The 13,437-nt window shown below is 40.9% G+C and overlaps 1 protein-coding gene across 2 annotated transcripts in view; it reads left to right on the forward strand.

Annotated features, from left to right (window-relative positions):
- cntln (centlein, centrosomal protein) overlaps nucleotides 1–13,437 on the forward strand; it is an 83,317-nt gene that overhangs the window by 7,757 nt on the left and 62,123 nt on the right. For both annotated transcript variants that reach the window (XM_020591846.1, XM_020591844.1), the window contains exons 5-9: nucleotides 878–1,012; nucleotides 1,912–2,079; nucleotides 3,322–3,455; nucleotides 4,419–4,581; nucleotides 5,083–5,319. In XM_020591846.1, the coding sequence (XP_020447502.1) occupies nucleotides 878–1,012; nucleotides 1,912–2,079; nucleotides 3,322–3,455; nucleotides 4,419–4,581; nucleotides 5,083–5,319 (837 nt within the window). The remainder of the gene's footprint in view (nucleotides 1–877; nucleotides 1,013–1,911; nucleotides 2,080–3,321; nucleotides 3,456–4,418; nucleotides 4,582–5,082; nucleotides 5,320–13,437) is intronic.

Consider the following 13,437-nt stretch of genomic DNA (forward strand, 5'->3'; position numbering starts at 1 on the left):
CTTTTTTTTAACCTGCACTGGGAATTTTCAAATGCTAATCTTTCTGCCCTAGACCTCTTAATTTGGCAGTACCCCCCCACCCTTTCTTCTGTTGTGTCAATAGAGCACTACTGGGGTTAAAGTTTTTCTTGCCTACCTCATTATTAACATTTACATTTATTTTGTTCTCAAGTATAAATCTCTATTAAAGCTCCTCTGTTCTTAGTATGTCAAACTAAGAGTACACTAGCAATAGTGGATTTAGTATACTAAATCCACTATTTCAATATATCTGAGTGATTTCCCTCAACATGGCAATTAATTGTATACCAAAGCACAGTGTTATTTGAGAGGAGGCTGTACCCACAGAAGGCTGAGGATTACCAGCCAATGCCAACCCCCAGCTGCTGCAGTGTTAAGAGCCGAGCCTCCTCCTACTAATGCCACTAAGACAAAGGGTGAACATATACTGGCATCAAAAGTGGCTGGCCACTAAAAGTCATCGCATCCTTTCTGCTGACATCTGGGCTGAACCTTGCAAGAAGCTTTAATATGTTTTCATTCACTATAGAATTAAAAGGAGTATCAGATTGTAATATTTGTTTTCTGACACTTTGTAGATCTAACAATTGATCAGTTAATCAAGAAAATAATCTGCTTAACAATTTGTCATGAAATTAGCTGGTACTTGCATCCTGATTATTGTTGCAACAGTCCCAAGGGGAAAAAAGTTTGCCCTCTTTGTTATTCACACCTTGGTCAGGAAACTAAACCCTGTTTTTATTTCATGTTATCAAGACTCAATGTGTGATGTAACTGTCTTTTTCTGTGTCTCTTCCTCTCTGTCTTTTTCCTCTCTGTTGCTCTTGTTTTTTTTTTTTTTGTCATTGACACACAGAAAGTGGCTGGGCAGCAGCAGGAGATTAACAGCTTGGTGCAGAGGAGGACGGCAGTGGACGAGGAGTGTGCCTTAATGAAGAGGGAGCTGACAGCTCTGCATGAGCAACTGGTCGATAAGAGCCAGGAACTTGAGGTTGGTGGAACAGATTTTCAGTGGCAGTCTGGGCCTCAGAGTCAAAAAGTGTCTCTTCTGTGTGGCACTGAACATGACAAGTCCCCTGTGGCTATAGCCACAGGCGTTTGAATCATTTAGAGGAGGAGGAGGATTGTGCAGTCTTCTTGAACACAATCTCTGTCTTTGTCTTCTCTTGCATTTCGCCCTTGCTCAGTCTCAGCCTTTCGAGCTTTTAGCTTTATTTCTTGCTACTGGCAACAGAGAATACTTAACAACTCAAAAGGGTGTGTGTGAGAAGGAAAGAGGGAGAGAAAGTAAAGCAGGTAGTTAACTTGCAGATAAATACTTTATGATTGCTTCAGTGGGGGTAAGTGAAAAGTGTGCATGTGATGATGTGGTTTCTCCTTAATTATGCTTAGATGGGACCTCGACTATGATTAATTGATAAGGGAAAGGTCCTTACACAGGCTTAGTTGAGGTCTCATGGCAAGAAATCGTGGGGGACAGCATCAAAGGAGATCTAGGTTGAGTCTAATGGGTCTTGCAGCAAGCACCATTCTCATCAGGAGTCTGTCATTAAAGCAGACGGACTGGCTTCTGTACCTGCATGAGCCCATCTCTTGCAGCACAGCTCGGCCCACGCCAGCTGACATCTGGCTGCGTGGCCCAGTCCTACAGCACAGGTGACCTTGGCCAATGAGCGGACCATGCAGGGGGCTCCCGCAGCAAAGACAGTCCATTGTTTACATATTCATTTCAGCCTCAGCCCAATGGGTTGCTTCTCTTTTTGTATCACTCCATTTTTCATTTGCTCAGTTTGAAGTGCTACTTTTTCTATTCCTTTCCTTTCGTCACTTGTTTATTTGGCACTCATGACCTCACAATCTCTTTCTTATTCACACACCTCTCTTATCCAGGAAATGAAGACAGAGTGTAGGAGGAATGAGAAGGAGCTGCAGGCTCTAGAGGAAGAGAAACAGGGATTAACATCCTGCTGTGCTGCTCTGCGAGCTGACCTGGAGGAGAAGGAGAGGCAGGCCAACAGCCACCGAGACCAGAGGGATGCTGCCCAGGCCAGAGTCAAGGTGAGAACACAGGGACAAGTCCTTTCAGACACACACACCCACTCAAAAGTTATACAGGAAGGGCCTTATCCTCTAGGTTGAACTCTTTGATCCTTTATACCTGATCCTCCTCAGCATGTTACCATATAAACATGTCTGTAGCAAATCACACAGTTTTAAATATTTAAAACTATATCCAAAGGAAGGAAAATTACAATTTAACATGGTCACAGATTTTCCCTGTACTGACCTGATGCCCACAACTGAAGACTGAAAACCACAAATTGCATGTGTAGCTATAAGCGTTCATAGTGGTTGTGCATTTTCTGTTATACAAATGCAAATTCAGAACATCTCACTTTGCTTAGTCACTAGTGTAGGTCAATACAGTCAAGGTCCTTGAAGAATTTTCATTCACATTTCATTTCCTTACAGAAATCACTTGCTCGCCAACACTAGAGTCAGGACGTAGGAGCTGCAGAAGACCCTCACATTATGACCCATCCTTATAGACTACTTGTTATGAAACATATGGTTATCCTAGTCAAATGGAGTAAGACGGAAAGTCTTGAATAAGTCAGGGCTGCAGAGTAATTACATTTGGATGAGATGAAGCCCAGCAACTAGTTTATCACATCCATCACATCCTAAGACACTCCACCTGTTCCTCATTTTTTGTATTATACACTGATTTGAAAGATGGAGATGGAGAATATAGGGTGTGTGGTGGATACAGAATGCCAATTTGTTTGACATCACAAATATTTATCCAGAAATGTATCATGTAATCCCGTGCATGCATAGATAAAGTAAACTTATCGAATCGTTGATACATTTTCTAAACAGTGGGTGGACGAATATAACCATCTGACAATATACAGTAGACCTACAGCTAATACAAATTTAGGGATCTTTTTACGTCCATACATTTAAACACTTACCAGTATCTGCTTGACAGTACAACATACAGCTTAAATAAATGGCCACCAGATTCACTCAACAACACAAACAGTTTAATCAAAAACTAGACAGCACTGAGAGAGAGCAAACCTCCACCAAGGCAGTTCAGTTCCCCCATAATGCTGTTACACCAATAGCAATGTTCCCATGATAGTTTCACCCTCATGGTGTGATTCCTGTATATGTTTTGATCATCTCATGTTATCGTCAGTGTCTTAACTGTTTTTTAGTATATATTGCAAAAGCCTCTCAATTATCAGATTGTTCCTTTTTTTCTGAAAGTGCTTTGCTTTATTTCAACAGGAATTGGAAGTGGAGCTACACAATGCCTGCCAAGAGCTTTCTGGCTTGCAGAGACACAGTAGGAGTCTGGCAGTTCAGCTTTCTTCCAAAGAGAGGGAGGTCGAAGAAAAAGAGGGGCAACTTGGGCAACTTCGGTGAGCCCCATCAACTGGTGCTTTGTCCATTAAACCTCAGCCCCTGCCTGCTTGTAATGACCCAAGTGATTTATTCTACAGTAATCTCATTAGTTAAAGATGGTATAGATTGTTCCTGTGTGTCTCTATAAGTATACCTCACTTCACATAGGTTACTGAGTTCAGCAGTGAGCATATTGCGCTCTGTGCTGTGAGGCTTGGGGGTGACACATTTCTTCCACTCTGGCTCGCCTAAAGCCACTTGATAAGCCCTGCATAGTCTATGTGCTTTAAAAGAGGGAGAAAAGGGAAACTGGGCAGGCTTTGGCTGAGCTTTAGTCGATATGATAAAAACTGTGAGAACCGTAGGAGCCTTAGTGGTAATCTCAACCTTTTTTAACTACTTTTCTGTTTTAATGCCAGAAGCACTCTGACATGTCAGTCACACCAGGGCTAGAGACAGATCTTAAGGTTTTAGCTGGGTGATTAAAGATGGAGGAGTTAGAGGAGCACTTTGTGGTAATGCCATGGGACACAAAATAAATTTCACAAATGAACTTTGATGCTAATGCATGCTATTGAGGGAAAACCGAGTCACATGTACTGTATATAATTGTTCTTAATTCATTACACTGATGTGGTATGTGTAGTATTCTTTGTATGTAATTATTTGTATATTTTAAATTTGATATGCATCAGATTTTACACAACGAAAAAAAAAATCAATGAATTAGATAATTCAAGTTATTTGCCTTCCTCACACCATCTTGATTTTGAATCTTTATATTTCTAACCATAATTTAGATTTAGAAAAAGGCATTTCACTGTATTAATATAGAAAGGAATGGCAGGGCAGGTCTATCACATATTGATATGCAACATTCTTACATCAACAGTCACAGTGCAGGTACAGTATGAATTGGGACTATTTTTAAATCCTTACTTACTCAGTTATGTTGCATGTATGTATGTATGTATGTGTAGTGGTGAGTTTGCAGAAGTGCAGTCCCTGTATAGACAGAGCACAGAGCATGCAACAGAGCAGAGCCATCTGATCAAGCAATTGGAAGGACTGAACCTAGACACACAGAGAGTCCTGAGGAACCAAGAGGAGGCACACACTGCTGACACCACCTCCTATCAAAAGGTACTCACATATGCCAAACCTCAAACTCATCATTATTATAACTACTCTGTTGCACTCCATTTAGGTCTCACCCATTGTGGTCATTTGTTTCCAAGCTAACTGTAACCTACTGTTATTTTACTAGTGCCACAAAATAGTTTTTTCTTGCTGTATCATGTTACTGTGAATGGACTTTCGGAGAGAGTCTTGGGGTATTAGTCATAAAACATGAACATTTTTGGTCTCACTTCATATTATCTTTGTTGCTTGTCCTTCTGTTTTTCCTTTTCATTATTACTTAGATGATTTTAGCATATGCCTTTCCTATTACTATGGAAAAAAAGAAAACAGCCTCACTTGAAAACATTTGTCAGTCTCCATGTCATGTAGTCTCACAAGTGATTTTCCTTCATTTGACATCCCGTCTCTGGCTGACTTAACCTATTTCTTTGCCTCCTCAACTCCCTTCCTGCCCTCTCTCTGGTTTTCCAACCCATGTGTCTTGTTTGTGCTTTCTGACAGCTGTACAAAGAGTTGAGTCAGTGCTACCAGGCCCTTGTGTCTAGCGAGGCCAGTCTCCGTCAGAGTCACCAGCAACTCAGCAGCCAGCTGGCTCAGAAAGATCAATACATCCTCCAACTCCAGTCCCAGCTACAACAGCAGCAGCTGGAGCAAATACATCTGCAGCAATGGCAACAGCAGCTACAGGCTCCACAGACAACCCTTGACCCCTCACCAAACAGACAAACCAACTTCAAGGCAAGGACCCTTCTCATTCTTCACCTTCCCCTCAACTAAGGCACTCTCTTTTTAGCAGAGTTGCACCAATTGATCGGCAGAGATCATAAATGGTTGGTTTTCAGTGTGATCGGCCTTGACTGGTGACCGGCTGATCACTCTGAGATCTTCAGTTCTGTGCCAGTCAGATTTAGAGGCACGACAGTCCACGTTGCACATGCTTTGGCACAGACCAAGCGCTTAGTGTGCAGCGTGTAGGATCTCGCATGTACCTCGAGCAAGGCTTGCGCTTGTGTCTGTACCAGGCGTGTGTTCACTCGCTCATTGGAAGCACATGGTGTGCAAATAGTGCACAGAGAAGCCTACGGAAACACCTTGGAGAAGGGAAACTACGTTCAAATTTCTGACGAAGTAGTACACATTGAGGGAGTTACTCGCTACATGTGTCCAACCAGTGGTAAAACACAGCAAATACAAACTTCAGCCACATCCTAAAGAACTGCACACTCGGTAGGACTGATGTAACAGACATTTCCTTGTTTCTATTACCTGTTGCACTTGTTTATATTTGGAGAAGTACAAATACTGCACTTCATTTTTAGTTGGTCTGTAAAAAAAAAAAAAAAAAAAAAAGACAGAAAATGTAAAACTTTATTCAGTGTTTTATTTTTATTACAGTTTAATTCTTCATTAAGGAAAAGCTACAAAAGTATCTGTATATGTTGTCAACTGCAGTTCTTAGAAAGAAAGAAAACTGAAATCGGCCAAAATCGGAATTGGCAGTTCAGACTTAAAAATTGCAGTCGGCTGAGAAAATTGCAATCGGTGCGTCTCTGCTTTTTATCGGTACATCGCAGCTTCAGGCTAAGAAGTATTTTTCTGTTTCTATCAAGTTTTTTTAAAACTTTGATATACATTGGTGTGGCTCTGCACAATACAGTATACTGTACATGCTTCGTATGCTCTGCATTTATTTATGGTTTTTCTTATACAGTGAGCACATTACACTACATACGTCTCGGTCACTTGTCTGGAGTTGGAAACTAATTGTCATACAGTGCAGAAATAGCAATGTGTAGGTGGATTAGTTAGAGCAGTAATAACTGACCACCTCCAGCATGGCCTGTGGTGGCTATCTTTAACTGAGAATCACTCGCTTGGTATCACTATAGTTCACCCTTGATCTCTCTCTCTCTCTCGCTCTCTCTCTCTCTCTCTCTCTCTCTCTCTCTCTCTCTCTCAGCAGTAGTGTTGTTCATGTCAACTATCTGATCTTCTCTCGTTCTCAGTGCTTGGCACGTATGCACTCTCTGACTTATTTACTTTATCTGTCCTCTTTCTCTCCTCCCACCCAAGTACCTGGAAGTGCTTTTATCACACACTGGTCAGATAGCAGATAAGATACAGAGAGAGGTGATTTAAATGAAGCTCTGTAATATTCTTGTAGATCATGTTAGAGTTACTGTTCTTCATCTGTCAGTTAGTAGGGTTTTGGCTTTAGCTCACTGCCTTTGAGCTGTCACCCAAAGGCAATGGAAGGTGTAGTAGTGTCCTTTTAATAACTTCTAATAACATGATGACCGCAGAGAATCAAAGATGTGGTTGAGAATAGTAACTTATATCAAAATCTGTACTGTTGACTCCGGGTACATCTCAAGTCTCCACATTTCCCTCACTTACATCTCTTCCTTGTCTTAGTCCTGCCCGTGTAAGATGTGCGGAGACAGAAATCGAGCTGCTCATGTAAGATGTGCGGAGACAGAAATCGAGGAAACGCATTTTTAGAGTCAAGAGGCATCCTTTCCTCTGATCCTACATCTGAAGCGTCCAGCCACCAAATGATTGCCAGTAAAGGGGGCATGCTGGTCCATAAAATACTTCACGAAGGGTGGTCTCGTTTCCTCGCTCATGGCTCCTCCAGGCAGTCTCCTCATTTCTAAATCCTTCTCACAGCAGATATAAGTCTTTGGACGTCGTCAATTTTCGCTCGACCGGAACAACTTCAGGGTTGAGGGAGGAGATCATATAAGAGACTTGGGGTGTATCCATAGCCTCGTTCCATCAGCATTGTAGGACACTTACTGTTATAATAAGTCTCTGTCTCTTCTGCAGTATGACTTTTACTTCAGTTTATGTTACACTATGTCCTATTGCAGATGAAATAACTCTATAGCTGATGCTGTGGAATATAATTGTTTTGCAGCAGTTGAGTATTTCTGTCTCTCCACAGAGTGTAATTGTTTTTGATTGGTTGATGTTTTCTGACAGGGCAGCCCCCACACTGTGGAAGCTAAGAGATATCAGCTCAAATGTTAAGTGAGTTACACTCTCCCTGTCTCACTTAACCCTGTTAATTTAACCAGCGGTGAAATATAAATGGATCATTTAGTCAGTAATTAACTACAGTAGTGCAGCGTTCCCGCATTAATTACTGCATTTAGAGAAGATGCAGTTAGTGCTGCATGTCTGTACTGTGGTCTTGCATGTGTGCATACATGCATGTATTAAGTGTGTATATACTGTACATACACCAAACATGCACTCCACATTCTCTCTACCACACCCAGGTCCGAAACAGTAAGGCATCATTAATTTTCAAGCTTGACATATAATTTCAACAATAATATGTATATGACGTATGCTAAGAATATAATATTAGCTTTTGTTTACTGAACACATGTAGCTGCTGTCTGGCTGTTTTCTTTCTTTAACTTTCTTACCTACTGACATTGAAATGAACAGATCAGGTATCCCATGGTATAGCACTCAGTCAAGAGGGCATTCTCTTTCCCACTCTGTAATTTCACTGACAGGCTGTTCATGTGTGTGGGTGTGTGTTTGACTAAAGGTGTGTGTATGTGAGAACATAATTGCAAATTCTGTAACAACTTTCTCCCAAACACCTGTTTAATTCTAATGCTCAGGTTGTTAAGGCAGAATTGATTTTAATTTTAAATGTTTTGGTGGAAGTTACCACTGGAGGTGATCAAAGTGCTGATCGCAACGGGAGCGCAGGCAGGCGATGCAGCGCACATTTGAATATGGACCAGAGCGATGGCTTTGAACACCCCTTCCTCGGTGGTTTTTCGGGAGGGAGTGGAGATAAGGAGGAGGGAGGGTAAGAGGAATAACACCCATTGTGTGTTTTGTTTCCATTGTGTGCACCAAGATTGACTGGCTGCTTTCTCCTGCCTTATGCCAAGTTAACACTTTACAGGAAGCTTAACAGGACTTTTCAAAGTGTGAGTAATACTATCCTAAATATCAGTAACCTCTACTGTATATCTGTTAATCATTCAGTGTTGACATTTGGTTTAGACATTTATGATGCTTTTTTTTTTCTGAAAACAGTAATCTTTCAGTTCCATGTAGAAAAGTGTTCTTGCACATATAACCAAGGAAAAACCTGAATAAATTAGTGGAGAAACATAACGATTGCAGATGTTGGTATGGTTTGGGTCCACTTGTCCTCTTAGAGTGAAGTGCCATTGCAAATCAATACAAAGTTTCTCTGAGTGATCCTTTATTCTATGATGTAACATTTCTATCCTCACAGGAGGGATCTCCTCCAGGATGACATGGCCCCCATCTGTAGGATACGATTAGTCACTGAATGGTTTGATGAATATGAAAATGATGTGAAGTATATGCTATGTGGGCAGTTTGGACCAGTGTGTTAGCTTCTCCACCAGCATCCTCAAATACCAAATGAGAGAACATCTTTTGGCTGATTGGTGTTCATCCCTCCAGTAGAATTCAGAGACTTGTAGAATCACTGACTGTGTGTTTTGCACTTAAGTAACCAGGTTACTGTGAGAAACCAGGTTATGGTTTCTCCCCCCACTAGCCCACTGAAAGCGGAAGGATGTTCAAGGTGTTTTTGTATCACAAATAACTTAAATAATTAATCAACCATCAAAATTGTTGTTGGTCAGTCAACAAATGGGCTCATTTCTTCAGCTCTATTTTCAGGAGGGTTCAGTGTTTTTTGTGCATGTGTGTGTGTGCATGTGCTGAAAACCATGAGATATCTCCATAATGTCAGACCTGAATGGCGTTGTGCCCTGGTCTGCTAGCTGTAGGGCCTGGCCAATCCTCATGTACCTGGATGACCCCCACACACAATGAGATGCAGGCTGAACAAACTGCCAGGTTGGGCAGGTTTGAGCTGCCAGATTGGGCGGTCACCATCGCAACAGGGAAGGACCCTCATTAGAGCAGAAAAATCTAGCTAGAGTGAACATTTAATCATTAACAACTATGTCCCTGACTGCACTGTTGTATTTGTAGTAGTCTAGTTTTTGGCTACTGTCAGAGCCATGCAGTGATTAAAGACCTACATTAAAATCCATAGCAGACCTCAGGCTTTCTGGAACCTTCACCACAGTAAATGAGTTGAGTTGTTAATTGTGTGGGCAGTCATTCAAAGCAATGGTTATTCTCTCATCAGCACTGAAAAAGAAAATGAATCATTCTCATTCACTTCAGAAAAGTTTCATCTTAATATACAGTAAGAGAAAGAAGCCCTCTTTTCTTTAAATGTTTATGAGAACTTTTAATGTACCAAAGGCCCGTTTCCCAGCAGATGTTTTGATATGTCACAGTAGAATAAGCATAGGTGTAAATAATGAATTTAATGATGGTACATTCCATTTAGCTGCTTCACTTTAGGAATCTTGGTGTTCAGCATGCTGGCTCACTGTCACACTATCATGACATACTATGATGTTTGAATAGAACTAATAAATCTTTAATGTTATTCATAACCACCTGTGCTTTTCCCACTATGGCAAGTTAGAATCTTGTCTTTAAAAATGGGCTAAATGGCACACGCATTTGTATATGGTTTTGGCATATGATTCACAAAAAGTTCCTCATATCAGTTTTGTAATCTTAAAGAAGCTACATTGCTTTGTTTTTTTTTTAAATCGTGGCTCATCAAATCACTTTTAGGTGTATAATTAAAGTGCTATTACACATACACTTTTTCTGGGTCATGTTTGGCTTAGGTGAGGTATTTTTTCTGATCATTAATAGCAACCATTAAGTGAAAATGATAAAACTATAATGCTACAAAGAAATGTGGAATTCAACTTTTCTACAAAGGGTTCAACAAACAGAATGGAGTCAGCCAGAGGGTTTGTGTATTTTTATGTCTATGACCTTTCAGTCCTGCACAGTTAGAGAAAATTGCAGTAGAAAGAAGAATCATGGATCACCCTGTGTATGATTGTTACCTTGATTGTGCATCAAGGTACTTTTACTCTTTTCTGCTGATTTTCATGAGAGCCTTATGGAAAGCTTCTATGAGTCAGATGCATTATGTTTGAGTTATCTTCACATGGATCTTGTTTTGGCTCTGGTTGTTCACTTCATTTGGTTCCCATATGGAACACCACTCCTTTTATGTTAACTGTCAATCTCCTTAGACTATGCTAAAACTGTTGTGCTGCTCTATTTATGTACAGTATGCCGCTCTCATCAGTTACATCAGTCTCCTTATGTAAAATGTCAGTTATAAAGTCAAATAATGCTTAAGAATTATGGTCTGACAAATAGTTGATCATTTATTTTGTGAATGCTGAGTGTGTTATCAGTAAATATTGTCAGTGTGGGTATGTATACGACTGTGTGTTTGGAGCTGGGCCATGTCCGGAGCCTGAGACATACTAATGACAGGGACTCCAGTGTTGTGTTTTACCAGCTCAACTGTTCTCATTAAACGAGAGCCTCTGTGTAGCGCAGCTCGCCTCATTAATGGACTATAGCCATGTGCTGCTGCAGATGCATGCACTCATTCATTCAAGCACATACAACCCGGGTCAGAGTTTGTAGGAGGGGTTGCACAAAAAACACCCCCCCTACATCCTACTCATTGTGCACTGCTTTATAAAGTTCCTCTTTACTGTTCTACCAGCTAATACACATGTTCATACATATATGCAAACACGCATTTGTTGAAGAATCACCATCTTGAATACCAAGTGTACCTGGCCTGGTGAGAGGCATGTACCATCTAGACCCCACTTCTCAATACTATCCAATCACTTTCACAAATTCTGTCCTTTCACAGACGTATGTAAATGTGATTGTGTAAGTGTATTTGTGGACACATGTAGCAGTGTGTGTGGCAGCCCCTCCTGATTATAGCTGCTCCATAATTAACAGTGATCAGATTTGTTTTGTGGCATAAATGGTGCATGTGTAGAACATTAGGCCTGGCAAGTCTCATTTCACATTCAGCTCAAGGGCTCGGCAGCAGACGGGTCACGAGCTTCAGGGAGCACAATCACAAGCCTCGCTCCATATGGTCCTGCCTGCCGCATCCTCACCAGTGAGGGCCGCGAGCGCCAGACAAGTTCCCCCAAGAACCTAATCGTGTTCAGTAATTACCAAGACCGGCTTTTCTTTTTTTTCCCCCTTGCTTCCCTCACACTCCCCACTCTTTTTTTTTTTTTCACTGCACCTGCATGCTCTCTTCTTCTCTTTCAGCCTCATGTGCTCTCCCCAGCCATTACTTTAACTAAACTTGTAATATGTTTATTTTTTTCCCTTTTACATCTTTTTACTGTCTCACAGTTTCCCTGGTTTTTCAGTTTTTTGTTAGGTGAAAATCAGGATGGAGATGAAAGAAATTGTGAGAGACGAAAAAACAGACACTCTCACATCAGTTAATTCTAAATTGCTTTATATGGCTGATGCTGAAAAACCTGTTCTGTCCTCTAGACTGCCTAGAAATTATAAATAATTGTAACAGATGTGCCAATATGGCCGGCCTCCAATAAACGAGGCCCCAGATAATTTGACCAACCCCCTTTGACAGGCCAATTTAATAAAACATGAACAAAATCTTCCTCACTAATAATTTATCATCCCCTCTCCTCCCCTTTGGTTAAAGTTGATTACCCTGGCAGTTAACAAGGTCACACCCAGATGCCAGGTTTCTGATAATGCAATCAGGACTCACTGGAAAAAAGGTGATGACATCCTGTGCAGTTTTCTTCAGTACCTGGCCTCCTAGTAAGGCACAGTTGTGAAGGCCTCTGTCTAAAGGCTTTGATGTGTTAAGTAGAAGTGTTGTTGGTAGCCGCAGGTGAAGCTGTTTTTCTTTTTTCTTTTTTTAGTGTTTCACACTTTTTTTTTTAAGGTTTTAAGAAAAAAAGGTGTGAGTATATGGAGTTGGGTAATTGAGTTGAGAGAAATGTGGGTGAGTGTTATCAAGTTAAAGGACCCAGAAATCAACTAAGCATACTGTATATAGTTTTTTTTTTTTTTTTTTTTTTAGCATATCAGTGAATATCTAGTCCATGTTTTATGTTTGTGTGCATGTTGTACATAGCCGTAGGTGTCCATGTTGTAACGAGATATTTCGACTGCCAGGTCCATCACCTGTAACTTGAAGCAGCATCATATGCATTTCGTCGTGTGTCGTCCATGATGAGGGTGTGTGCATGGAGCGACAAAAGTAGCGGCTTATAGTCCGGAAAGTACAGTATATAGAGGAGTGTTTGTGTCTTTAAGTCAAAGTAATCATTAAATTTTAAAGTATCTTTTTCTGATCAGCTACAACATTAAAACTACTCGGTTAATATTGTGTCGGGCCCCCTCAAGCTACCAAAATAGCTCTTGTCTGATGAGGCATAGTCTAATATATATCATACTCTAATATATCCCACCCTGTGACAGGTGCCATCATAATGAGATAACCTATGTTATTCTCTTGACCTGCCAGTGGTTTTAATGTTGTGGCTGATTAGGGTACTATATATAACAGCAGTGGTGTGAAGTATGTAGATTTAAGTAACTTAGACATTTTAAAATCAATTCTTGCATGGCTTTGTAACAGCGGTGTACATATGAATGCGTGTGTGTGCTTCACAGCTCGCTCCTCTGTGGGTAGGCCCTTTGCTTTATCTTTGTCCCCTTCAGTTTGTTTTGTCCTCACTGTGTGCTGAGGTGTGCAGATGCTGCAAGACACTGACTAATAGACACTGATAAATACTGTAGATGGGTCATGACAACACACACACACACACACACACACACACACACACACACACACACACAGAGCCCTCTCACTGCCACATGACACATCTGTTTGTTGAATTTAGCTAAAGGAAACTTAATGTAGACATCCAG

The sequence above is a fragment of the Monopterus albus genome, unplaced genomic scaffold, assembly GCF_001952655.1.
Source record: "Monopterus albus unplaced genomic scaffold, M_albus_1.0 scaffold15.1, whole genome shotgun sequence".
Taxonomy (NCBI): Eukaryota; Metazoa; Chordata; class Actinopteri; order Synbranchiformes; family Synbranchidae; genus Monopterus; species Monopterus albus.